Below are 13,814 nucleotides of genomic sequence, written 5' to 3' on the forward strand. Positions count from 1 at the left end.
GATGGAAAAAGACAGACAGAGGGAGTACAGCAGCAGGCCAACTGCTGATGGTTATCAGATTTTTTTCTGCTCATACAGTGTGTGCGAGACAGTGTAACGGGAGCTTTTTGCTTTGCATTTTTACACAGCAGGAGAAGGAGGTGGTAACTGATCGGACCAGATATATCAAACTGCTGCCAATCATCCTTATGTGCCACAATCTTTTATGGTTTTTACATATTTGATGTACTGCTGCTAGTTGCTCATAATGCTATCGGTAAATCACATAATGGCAGCATGTCTAAATGTGCTCTATGTAATGTTATATCGAAAGTTCCTTTGTTCTCCTGAAATCTAAAATAAACTCTGCTTTGTCAGCATGCACACAAGATTCTTAATATGAGGTCACGATGCGTCCAACCTCAATACACCAACCACACGAATAAGCAGCCACTTCAAAAAAGGAACAGTATTACCTCTGAAAACAGTGCAACCTGAAAAGATAACAGCGTGCCAAAACACAGAGCCAGGCGACCCAGTAGATTACTAAACAAAACACGACACGCATACTTCACAGGCATTGATGTATTTTAGGAAACCGTCTTTATGAGAAAAACACTGCTTGAGAAAGAAAGGAAAGGTGGGAAAAAAAATTAACCAACAGCTCAACACAATTATTCTTCAAGACATTGTGTTTGCCAGCATGAAACACACTAATGCCATTCAGGTTGGACACAGTAATGGCCTTAAGTATGTGTGGAAAAGCTTCTGAGAGTATACATACTGTGACTTGTGCTAAGGTCATTTGAAAAAACACTGATTGAATCACTTTTAACAATCTCTAATGGCTGTAATTGTTCAACAGTTTATATTTTCCACCCGGCCCAATGATTTAAACAAATCTTGTCTGTGGTATTCTTTAAATGGCCCCAACACCAGTGCAACATTCAATGGCTGCTCAACTCCTATTTAAGACTTGTGGCTGGTGTGAAAATGTGGGACAGACTGTATTAATGATACCAGAAAAGGGATTTTAAGATTCTAATGAAAAGGTAATGTCAGGAAATTACAACAACGGCGAAAAAACTACCTGTGTTTACTTTAAGCCAGTTCCATTACTAATTCGCCATGTTGAATTCGCCACTCGAAACATGGATGCATCTTGTAAACGGTCACATGCTGAAAGCTTCAGCGGTGTGGAATTTCTCCAAGTTTGTCATCAAAATTCTGTCTATCCTGTAAACGGAGTTTGGGTTAGCTCTTCATAAACACTTAATTGTTTTATGCAGATGCTGTTGCGGCAACTCAGCAAATAAAACACAAGTGTGTTGCTCCAGCAGAAAAGGAAATAAAATAGTAATGAAGAACACTTGCTTTGCCCATGGGTTTAGTAAAGGTTTTCTGTCAGATTATTTGTTTGCAAGCCAACCTACATCTTACCGTCAAAGTATATTCACACTAAATATTCAGTTCCACTTTATATTTTGTATCTTTACTACTTACAGTACATAAAAAAATTAAGTTTAGTACAATGAACTTATCGTGTTCATGCTGTATTGCAAAACAGTTTTGCCACCATTGAGGTGGGATGGGTTTAAAGTTAGGAACAGGTTTGTTTGTATGGTTGGGTATAAGAGTGGGTTAAGGTGTAAGCAGGGCCGTTCTTAGGGCCCTGTGCTTTAGGGGGCCGAACGGACTGAAGGCAACCCCTGGAATAAGGTTACGAATGGACCGACGGGAAAGCAATCCACTTCCAACTACCCTCTACCCTTCAACCCCCTAACTCACACTTGGCCCCACCCCATGCTTGGGACGGGTCAACATTGTAACTATAGGTGGAATTACAGAACTTAATTACAGATGTAAATACATTCAGGTTTTTATATATATATATATATATATATATATATATATATATATATATAGCCTAAGTACAGTGTAAAAATGTACACATTAAGTGCATTATAGAGCAAATTAATCATTTAAATACCATTACATAGTAGAACAATAACCCACTGAAAATGTAGACGTGTCACGCTGTTTAGCAACAACATTCATTGGTAGAAACGATGTACAAATAAACCAAGATCTTAAATAAGACACTTGGTCTGGCAGACACCCAAAGCACCAGGGCAGTTTACTGGTGAAGTGCACTTGAGGGTCATTACACTTTCAGCAAGGCTTCACAGAGCACATTATCTCTCCCTCTGACCACACCTTTAAGCAGTGGGCATCCCACGGAATGAAGTACACCACAAAGTGATGTGAGTACCTGCCCAAGGGCATGTGGTTATACCCTGGATATGCCACTGTTTGAGTAAACCTGTGGGCACCCACATGTGGTAAGCCCATATAGACAATAGACAGTAAGAGAAGGACATCATTCCAGTGGCGGTTATGGTCGAGCAGCACTGTCTTCAATTGCATTCACGAGGTGAGTGAGTCACCCTGCTGATTTCCGGGAGAGTTTGTTCATTAAATAGGTAAAAATAAACCCAAATAAAAGGAACGCGCCAATTATACGGGGCGTAAGGAGCGCAAATGTGCCTCCGAGTTTAGTCACTTCACCTCCAAACACTACCCTGGATAAACCCGAAAGACACATTCAATGGGACGTGTAAGTCGTGTAATTTGGGAAAATGAGAGGGTAACAGAATCACATCGATGCTCGCGAGTGAACTCACGCGAGCAGCGTTTTCTCAGCACGCAAGGTCTCCCGATTAAGCATCGCACATGGCGTTGATATAATTAATTTGTTTGTATATTGGTTTATAGAGGTTCTTATGCGAACCGGAATAGAAGTAATTGTAGACCTCGGTAACCATGTTTGGAAAAGAATTAGGTTGTTCAATCAAGTGATTCCGCTCTCAAAATGTTAAGACAATAAAAATGAGGTCTCGAGGGATTTTCTGTCCTAGAGCGGTAAGCGTTTTTGGTGAACGAAAGGAACACAGACTTCCGCAGGGTCTTTCGTTATTACAGGAAATAGGCTAAACCAAATATATTATTAAACGATATCATGTGATTTTAGCTATATAATGTATGATATGAAATACAAATTAGCTTACATCAATAAGTTTGCAAGCGTTCCAATTACTAGCCTAGAAAATGCCTTTTATTTTAGTGGGGTAGAATGTAACAGCCTATCTACTTAACATTAATTTGAAAATTTTATAGAATAAATAGTTGTTTTCTAAATTGACTATGTAAATATTGTACAGGTAATAACATATATAATATGGCTAATATATGACAATAACCGAGTTACAGACAACATCTATTAGAACACTCCATATTTCACCTATAGCTGCCTAATAAATTCGTGGTAGGCTAGTGTGCTTCTGTCCTCTCCCCCATCTAATTGATTTATTTCTCCACTTGACTTCAATAGTAACTAATATTTATCCATTCAGCTGTCTCATGTCAAAATTGTGACTGTTTTGCACATCATACAGAGGTGAAGCTGCTTCTGATGAACTGCATCCAATCGCCAGCTCTGGCTGATATAAGTAACTCAATACAGTTGTCATGCAGTCGGGTGATGGACGCGTTCCAGACGTGAACCCACACAAGGGAATAGGCTATACACTTGCACTGGCTGACTGTCTCCCGGTAGCCTCCCCCTGCAGGCCGGCGAAACCGGCATAAAACAATCCCTGTATGTTCGCCGTCTGAGCCGCCATCTGGGAAACACGAGATGAGTCCTGTATTCATGTTCCCGGGCGCGCTTGAATAAAGCACAGAGGCGAAAGCGGTTCGTGTGGTTTGCGCACAGGATTTTAGAGAGGAGAACATGTGAGGGGAATGGGAAACTGGAAACTGGATTACACTTTACAGAAAGACGCAGAAAGGGAAACGTTCAGGTAGCCTACATTCATTCAGCGTACTGTTTTCAGTTATGACTTGTAGAATGTTTTACTGTCGCGACAGTCTTCATAACTATGTGACGGGTGATTCGTAAAGTTTGGTTTATTTCCATCGCACTCAATGGATTGCAAGGACCACAAATGTTGACTTTTTTGTCCAACATCGTTTCCTCTTTCCATAATGTAGCTTAAATAAATGTAAAAATTGATAAGTGCGGTTACAACGCTTTTATCACATCACTGATTAAATAAACTAACATTTCTACATATACAATGTACCTTACAGACACATTTTGTTATTCATGTCTATGAAATGGGCTAATACCGGTATACGCAACATTGCATAGCCTGCATTCCAGTGTCAAACACGCACCTTTCATTCTGAACACATTCAATGTAATGCAAGTTTGCATAAACTGTACAGAAGTTTCAAACATATCAATTCCGTCAATATTCCTCACTCGAGCCTGTCTCATACTCACGCGCTTAATGAGGGTTGCGTATTTTGTTTTGGCTGAGGGGATCTTTAGGCTATTTTAAATTAAATTGAATGTAGTCTTCCCCTACCGAAAATGATGTTTACCAATGTATGTTTGGGTCAACTCAGGAATGATAGTGAAGACAAGTGTCCTTTTATTCTGTTCTACAGGATTTTGTCAAGGCGCAGCGGCTCCGTTGAGTAGGACATCCCCACGGCGGCCAAGGCGCTTTCAGCGGACTGACACAGGGGGAAAGAAGGACTTATATACCAAAGATGAACACAATTGTATTTAATAAGTTAAGTAGCCAGGTTTTATTCGAAGAGAAGGCGAATGAGGTGGAAAGAAGCAGTCGAAATTATTTAGAGGTGATAGATGGACAGCATCCGGACTTGCTCTCCAGCAGCCCAGTCATCAAAGACAGCTCAGCTATTCGGCACAGGAGATCCGGGTATGTCAGAAACTTCAGTGTCGTTTGTAATATGTACTGCAGGTTCATTAACATGCTTACTACATAAATTTCCACTTATAATACCACAAATTAAATATTTCAAAGATGCACTGTAAAATATTTTAATCATGTTTCATCAAGTAGCTTACATCTTTGTTTCCATCCATTTATCTCGATTTTCTTAAAGGGATAGTTCACCCAAAAATGAATATTTTGCCACCATGTATCCACTCTCATGTTTTTCAAAACCGGTAAGAGTTTCTTTGTTCTGTTGAACACAAATTAAGATATTTTGAAGAATGTTAGTAGCCTAACCAGGCATTTGACGGTAGCCACTGACTTCCATTTTTTTTCCCCCTACAATGGCTTTCCCGTCAACTGTCTGGTTACTAAAATTCTTCTAAATATCCTATTTTGTGTTCAACAGAACAAAGAAACTCTTACATGTTTGGAACAACATGAGGGTGGATAAATGATGACACAATTGTTAATTCTAAGTCATTCGAAATAGTCCTTCTAATTTTTAGACCATCAACAGGTGTTCAAATTAGCACCATTGATTTGACTTTTAAAATGTTTTCAAAATTAGTATTTTTTTTTCGCTGTAGATGATAACTGCTTTGCACATTATTTATTTTTCATGACGGAATAATTAGCCTAATTATGGTAAGATACTTAGCACATTAACACATAAACGAAAGCCTGTTTAAGTCATATTTGTGGTCAAATATACGCTGTTAATGCTTTTAACCGCGGGACAGCACATTGAACCGTATTAAAGATAAACATCAAGTTGTTCAATTTTAAGGCCAGCGGTGAAAAGCAGAGGCTCGTCCAACTGTTTGACTTTTCATAGTCTTTTTTGTTTTCTTTCCATAGATTTTGCGCTCAGTTGTGGTTAGAGAGCATCTGGTTTGAATTCACAGCCTGTTCGCCGCCTTCTTATCTAGGATACGTTGAGGTTTCAAAAAGAGAATAGCAGGAAATTAATATTCACAATTCATTTAAGTCGCTGTCGATGGTGCTGAATTAGCAGGGGCTTGTCGTTCGGGTACATGAGGTCATTCGTGTTCGGTAGCAAATTTAAAACACGTACGGGTCTGTTTCTAATAAATAAACATTTCCTTCAACTGTATGTGTGGCCCAGTCAATCACGAATATTTTGGTAGTGAGGGCGCAAGAAGAAACCATGTCATCTTTGCCCTCCGAACTCTGCGCGTTCAGCCTCACCGCCCTAAGCTGTTTACCTCAACCTGTTTTTTATTTGCAGACAACACAGTGCTTCATTATACGACTGCGATACACAGCAACACCGAAGCTAAATGTGATGTCTTGTGAAAAACTTGTGCAAACATCCTCCGCTGCGGGTGCGTCTGGCTCGCGCTTATTGAAGGTCCGTTTGCGCGAGTAAGCGGAGCCAATAGGATAACACTACAGCCGCTCTGCTCGCCTCAAGGGGAATATCACTGCTAATGAAAATTATTAATATAAACACAGAGGTGTGTGTCGCTGATATCGAGAACAGGGAGGAAAAAAACTTCTTTAGGTTGTTAATACAGATCTGGGTTACAAGAAAAATATTTGCTGAACATGAACCTCGGAGCGTTGGGGGAAATATGTTAAATGTGCAGTCAGGTTTTTGGAAGATAACATGGTGATATAACAGCGCCATACTGACATCTACAGGTTTAAAAAACCAGCTTCTGTTCACTTTTGAAAATAAAGGTTCCGATTAGAAGAAAAACACACTAACAGCATGATGTTTCAGGAGAACGTTTTAAAGTTCCACAAAGAACATTTTACTCTCTAGTTCGAGGAAACGCCTATTCACCAGTTCTTACAGGAACCCTGTCTCAGGACACCAACATACAACTGTTCTTTACAGCAATATTGTTTTTTAATTAAACCCTCTTTACGTACAGAACTATTAAAGAAAGTGTGTGATGTTTAACGTGAATTAAAGTTACTGTCAATACTTTTATACATTTTGTTTCTGCAAACCATCTTGCCTCTCAGTACCTATAAAGACTTTTCTTTTTCAAACTATTACAGTCACCATCGGAGTAGCCTATACATAGCACATGTGTCATAATGTGGATGTTGGATTACATGCAATTATTTAAGTGCATCGTCTTTGTGTTTTGCAGCCAGACTGCAAACTGATTCTGAATGAAAATCATTGACTGGTAGAGTTAATTATAACATGATACTCATTTCACAGCGCATGACCGTAAATTAGGCCCTCATGTAAGACTATTAACCCTTACAACATTTTTACGCATATTTTCAATTTTACTGTTTACATCACCCATAGGCCTATATAACTTACAACATAAAAAAAAAAAGTTTTCGGTCTGCTCACTGCATGCTGACATGTTACCTTTAGACATAGAGATGGTTGTAATTTTATGTTGATCATCAAAATAATAATAATACAAATAAGGGTTTAATTTATTCAGTTTTTTTTTTGTTACTATTTTTATATTTCTTTATAGATTCCTTTCCTGTCATTTCCTGGCAATAAAACATAAGTCAGTTCGAACGAAAATACCATTCTTTCTGTGGAAAATATGTAATAAATCAATCCTATGGAATTTCTCCACATGATTGCCCACTCTTAAGTCTTACATAATTGTCATGAGATTTATGTAGCCTTGTTTAATTTCCACAGGTCTCGTCAGAACCCAGGAAAGGTACGGCATAAACGGCAAGCTCTGCAGGACATGGCCCGGCCCCTGAAACAGTGGCTCTACAAACACCGGGACAATCCTTACCCCACTAAAACAGAGAAAATCCTTCTCGCGCTTGGCTCGCAAATGACACTTGTGCAGGTGAGTAAGTTCATTTTCCACAACCTTTCCATAAGTGTGTTACCAAGAGCTACTGGTTCTTGACAGAAGGATTATTAAAATGACAGTTTTCTTTTTCCAATAAGATGAAGGTGCAGGTGTTCTTTCCAAACACAAGCTGCAAACGAATTCAGGTTTACTCTAGTAAAGATTTTCTTCTTTTTTATTGTTTAGCCAATATATATTTAAATTTAGAGACACATGGCTTGTGTTTAACTCTTCACATATGCGTTTTTCAGTTTGTGTCAGTTTCTGTGTACATATCGGTCTCAGTCTGTGCCTCTGTATATACACATGAAGACATACACATGTTCTCTAAATTTGTTAAGAACTGGCTTAGCCTGGAGATGCTATCCTGGATGACCCTCAAAAAATTATCTGGTTCTAATAATCATGAAAAGGAGCCATTTGTTTAATAAAAAAAAAAAAAAAGTGAGCAGACTGCACAGCAATATGGAAAAAAGTGGCTGCCGAAATCACGTTCAGCACATGCATGCATTTTATATATTTGTAATCACTTTCGAATGCGTGCTCGCTTTTCGCTTTCAGATTTGCTCGCATTCAGCGGTAAAAGGAAGAGGAGTGCCCCGGCACCGGTCCTGATCGTATGATACCTCAATGCTTCCTCCAAAAACTACTGGCCTCCATTGACATGTTTAAAAGGAAAAATATGGCTGTTGGCCTTTGAGAACTTTATATAAAGCAGAGGTCAGGAAACTCAGGGCTCAAATAACATTTTTTTTAAAAAAGTGCCCCAGCACAATGCCTGTCATAAGTGGCTTGAAGTGTATCGGGCATGAAAAGTTTCCCTAGTATAACATCTAATGGTCTCTGGTCTCTGTGAAATGGAGAAGGCTGGGGCGAATGTTTTTATTGCAAAAAGACAGACGTCGGGCAGAGGAAAAGGAATATTATTAGGTGAGAGTGGCAGAAGCCAGAATAAGCACCCAGGTCTTCATCAATGTAACTTTAGTAATGTTACGTTCACAGTGTTCCTAGGATATTTGCATGTGGCATCAGCCTATTGGTTTTCATAGTGTCCCAATAAACAGTCTAGGTCTTTTAGTCCAAACACGCATGTCTGTGTGTCAGATACTTATAGGCATACAGAGGAGAATAAAAACTGAATCAATAAAAGATAGGCCAACAGATTAAAAAGATTTGTTGTGTCTTTTTCGAGCATTCATAATTCTTTTTATTTATTGGTCAAACTTTCCTCAACACCATTTCAACACCCTCCTTCTTTTCACAGGTGTCTAACTGGTTTGCAAATGCTCGACGGCGGCTGAAGAACACAGTAAGGCAGCCTGATTTGAGTTGGGCCCTTAGGATCAAACTCTACAACAAATACGTCCAGGGCAATGCGGAGAGACTGAGCGTCAGCAGTGATGACTCCTGCTCTGATGGTACGACACACAGACTCTATCATGACACAATCACATAAAACAACCTAGCCTGAAGACTCTTAGGCCGCGTGTCCACCAAAGCGTTTTTAGCCAGCTGAAAACGATGGACGCTTTGCTGAAAACGCCTAGCTGTGGGCGCTTGAGAGCGTTTTGGCAGCGCAGCGTTTTTTCAGTTGAAACGATTCGTTGCTATGATACAGAATATCCGCAGCACAGTTTACTTGTAACTGATTTCGCAGATAATTTGTTTCATACTAAAAATTAATTTTTCATCCATTTTGTTCGGTTAGCTCTGCTGGTTGAAGTCGTTGTTCAGAAAGAATGTTGTGACAGTTGGTCGGTGTGGTTTTTGTCCCGCCCCTCCTCCACTGTGATTGGACGGCTGTGTAAAAAGTGACAGTGATGAGCGCTGCGTTTTACCCAAAGTTGAACATTTTTCAACTCTCGGCGACCAGTTAAAAACGCAGAGCGTCCAAAAACGTTACGCTTATGGCGTTTAAAAAACGCCGCGCTCCCATTGAAAACAATTGGAATTATACGCCAGCTGCGTGAAAAAACACTTTGGTGGACACACAGTCTTACACTGTATTTATCAAGAGACAGAGGTGTCAATGTGATTCTGAAACCAAGGATATTTAAAATTTAACAGTGTGGGGGACCAAATGTAAAGATTATCAAGCCAAAATGGCAAAATATTTATTGGTCTTTTAATGGTCATAACCACTTTAATTAAAAATTGCTGGTCTGGAAATTTGCAAGAATTGCACAAATACTGTAAAGTGACTTAGCACGAAATAGCCTTCCCCAACTTGCAGACAGCTTTTTACAGGAAGAAGAGTCAGTATTGTTTCACTCAATGTTAATGGCTTCAAACAGTACATAAGTTGTTAGAAAATGTCTCCCAGTTTGTTTGAGTTTAATGTGAGACCAAATATTCAAATACTGAAAATGCTGTTATGATTTTACTCATCCTCATGTTGTTCCAGGCCTGTGTGGTTTGAACATTCTTCACACATTTTGGGTGACCTGAAACAATTAAAGTTTAACAATTAGTAATTGAAATATGCATTAATTGACCACTAATAAGAAAACTGGGGGGAACATGTCGTCACAAAGTTTTCGTGGTGGATATAGTGTTGAATCATAAATACAGTTCAACCAAAAATTAAAAACCTGTCATTATTTACTTACCCTCATGTTGTTCCAAACCCGTATGACTTTCTTTCTTCTGTCAAACACAAAAGATCATCTTTTAAAAAAGAATGAAAGTCAATATTGTTTTGGACTCCGGTGTCTTTAATTGTATGGACAAAAACAATCACAACATCCTTCAAAATATCTTCTTACTCAAGTCAGTGAGGGCGAGTAAATGATGACAGGATTTTTGTTTTTGAACTGTTCCTTTAAGAATGTGCATTTTTAGTCATACATGTACAACATATGTACAACAGTAACATTGTTAATCACTGCTTGAGAATACACACACACACACACACACACACACACACACACACACGCACGCACGCGCACGCACGCACACACACACACACACACACACACACACACACACACACACACACACACACACACACACACACACACACACACACACACACACACACACACACACACACACACACTGTGCAAGCGAAACTGCTCTTTGAAACACACAAATTCACCTATCCTGGTGCTAAATTTGATTTGTATAATGTGTTGCGGTATTTATAAGAAACTGCTTGGGGTTTCATTCAGCATGTAGCTGAAACAGACGAGACAGGATGCTTAAACGCAGATGTTTTATTACAGTCAGTGCAACACTCCAAACATTTTTATAGCATCGTATAGCAGCCGAGCCATAAATCGGGGTCGAGCGCAGTGTTCGTGTGTTCATTCTCCTCTGTGTTTAAGTGAACCGGACAGACGCGTAGGCTTACAGACAGTCATGCACACTGTGATTAACACACCACAATGGGGCGTCAGGACTCAACCACAAACACTCACACACAATCTTGCACTTACATGCATAAACACAAAAACATCCTAGCTTACTATCTAAAGTTCTCTTGTTTTTCCTTCTCCTTTTTTCTTGAACTCACATGCTCAGGCGTTACAACTGCAGGGATGTTGTTGGCTCTCTGACAGACTGCATGTTTGTTGGCCGCATCGCTTAACATAAGCATCCGCACACAATTCAGTCATTTAGAGATCTAGTCAGAACGCTTATCATCCCCCTGTGCTTAACAGTGGCCTCCAAACACACACACTGTATTTGGAGCCTTGATTAGATGTCTTGGAGAAGGACACACACTATGTGGTTAGAAGAGGAATGCCCAGTCTTTGCCTCTCACATCTGTCTCATCCTACAAATAACTTACCGCTTTTCTTACACTGTTGAATAGCATACAATCCGTCAGCAGGCTGGCTTAACCCTTAACCTCTAATTCCTTCACCTTCTGGTTAAATCTGAACTTGTCATAGAATTTATGTGCTCAACTTAAACGGAAAATGATTGTGTTGACACTTGCGGAATTTTATCAATATTTAGCAGTTCCATCAGGTATTTCAGTAAATATTTTGATGAGTAAAATCTTGATGCTGGATGGAAACTTAGCTATTGAAATATTTCTAAAGAAAATATTTCTTGCTGTACATATTTGAATTATCATTGAGAAAAGCACAGCGTGATTATATTGTCATGATAAAGTATATAAAAACTGTTAATTCATATAAAAAAAATAGAAGTATTAACAGTATTTTTCACAATTATTTTTACCTGAACTAAATCTCTATTTTAGTACGATTCACTTTTGAGAACAGTGAGAATTACCAACACATAATAAAACCAAAAAGGTCAAAAGTAAAGAAATTAAGAGAGATGTTATAAAGAAAAGTCACTTTTTATATTTGACTTATGTTCTGACATGTTTTCTGTGGGATTCACTCAAATATTGTGAACTGTGATTATACAAGCACATCATGTAACATGGTACAAGTTGTTTACTATGCATATGAAATGTCTCAGTTGTTTAGAGGGAAAGTTTTGTTGCACAGACGTTTCATCAGGTCTGTCGTTCCCGTGTCTGAGCTCAGTAATTATGTGCTACACAAAAGATCTAAGCTTCAGACACACTCTTCACACATTTTGAGTCAAGATAGAGCCTTGCAGTGAAATCCTAGCTCACTCAGGAGGCATTCACTCACGCAATCCTAACCCTGTATCCTAGGAAATATTGCGTTTGTGTGAACTCCAGTGTGTTTACCTTTGTTTCCTGCATTATGGAATGGTTGTCAAGGTAGTATACAATAAGGGTGCACTAAAACAATCTTTAAAAAGTGTTGACTTTTAGGATGTGGAGTGAGTGATGTGGCTCTATAATGCTGAAAAAACTATTGTAATTTGGCCCATGGACCTTCTCAAATGAGTAAATCAAAACCAAAAAAGCATCCACACACATAGTTTAAGATGAAATATTGCTAATTCAAAGGAATTTGAGAGTCCATGATTATATAGATTTTACTGAAGACTTACATGTTTTAAAGGGATAGTTCACCCAAAAATGAAAATTCCTCATTTACTCACCCTCAAATTCATACACATTGGAACAACTTGAGGGTGAGTAAAATATGACAGAAGTTTAATTTTAGGGTGAACTATCCCTTTAAATTGTGCTAAAAAACAACAACAAGGACAAGTCAAGAGATTAAACGGTGGAACTGCGAGTGATAAATGGTCTGATTTTATTCTGCCTTTTGATAACAAAAGTATGAACTTTTTTGTAATCGTTACATGAGGGGCAATGTCATCTGAGAGAAAACATTTTGGACCTTCCAACTGCTGTTGTATTACAATCAGCATAAATGCCCCCAATAGTTTGTTTGCTAAAATAAAATGAAAGGCATGTCTCATAAATTCTCCATTAATAAAACATGTCTAGTCAAGTCAAATCACCTACATTTTTATATAGCTCTTTTAACAATATGGACTGTTTCAAAGCAGCTTTACTGTGATAATAGGAAATTAAAGTAACAGATGTCTCTCATTTATGTCTTTTAATGAATCATTGATGGGACTACAGGTGGTTGAGCAAATAATATGAAATGAATGATAGGGTGTTTTTTAAAGAATGATCAACGGAACGGAAATAGATATGATATTGAGATATGATATTGGAATGTCCAAAGGGTTTTGATGAGAAAGATTATACTTTTATTACCAAAAAGCAGAATGAAACTAGACGATTTATTTCTTGCAGTTCAACCAAAGTTATTCATCTTTACGGTCACTTTGCTGAATAATTTATATATTATTTTAAAATCTTACACCAACATTTTGAACGGTAGTGTAGGTGCCATTTATTTCAAGCAATGAAATGTTTGCTCTTACTTTTTTTGCACATTTTATGCACCTTTTAGTGTATCACGTGTATATTTAAAATATTCATATTTTGCGTAGATTTTCAGAGGATAAAATACAAAAAGTATCTAAATCTAAGAATAGATTTTGAACTTTTTGATTACATTTTTTTGATACTTTCTCAAATAATTGAAGGCTCAAAGATCCAACCCTTCTCTGCTTCACCTTTGGGAGGCCCGTGTTTTCAAGGAGTGTAATCCAGTCAAGAGTTTTCAATGTGCTGGAGGGGTCATGCAGAAGAGAAGGGTGATTCAATGAAAATGTGACATTGTCTCTCCCTGCTGAGAAGGTGTAAAGGGCAGGACATCAAAATATTGGCGTTTTATAGTTCACTTCTCTCTTTTTTTGCCAATTGTCTACCCAATTTGTA

At 38.4% G+C, this 13,814-nt stretch overlaps 1 protein-coding gene across 1 annotated transcript in view; it reads left to right on the forward strand.

Annotated features, from left to right (window-relative positions):
- The first annotated feature begins 3,729 nt into the window (after positions 1-3,729).
- mkxa (mohawk homeobox a) overlaps positions 3,730-13,814 on the forward strand; it is a 29,737-nt gene continuing 19,652 nt past the window's right edge. Inside the window, exons 1-4 of the mRNA XM_077200948.1 lie at positions 3,730-3,842; positions 4,495-4,775; positions 7,447-7,606; positions 8,877-9,030. Of these exons, the coding sequence (XP_077057063.1) occupies positions 4,600-4,775; positions 7,447-7,606; positions 8,877-9,030 (490 nt within the window). The 5' untranslated portion in view covers positions 3,730-3,842; positions 4,495-4,599. The remainder of the gene's footprint in view (positions 3,843-4,494; positions 4,776-7,446; positions 7,607-8,876; positions 9,031-13,814) is intronic.

Source organism: Siphateles boraxobius, unplaced genomic scaffold (assembly GCF_051911475.1).
Source record: "Siphateles boraxobius isolate OS27281-9 unplaced genomic scaffold, OSU_SipBor_1 46, whole genome shotgun sequence".
Lineage (NCBI taxonomy): Eukaryota > Metazoa > Chordata > Actinopteri > Cypriniformes > Leuciscidae > Siphateles > Siphateles boraxobius.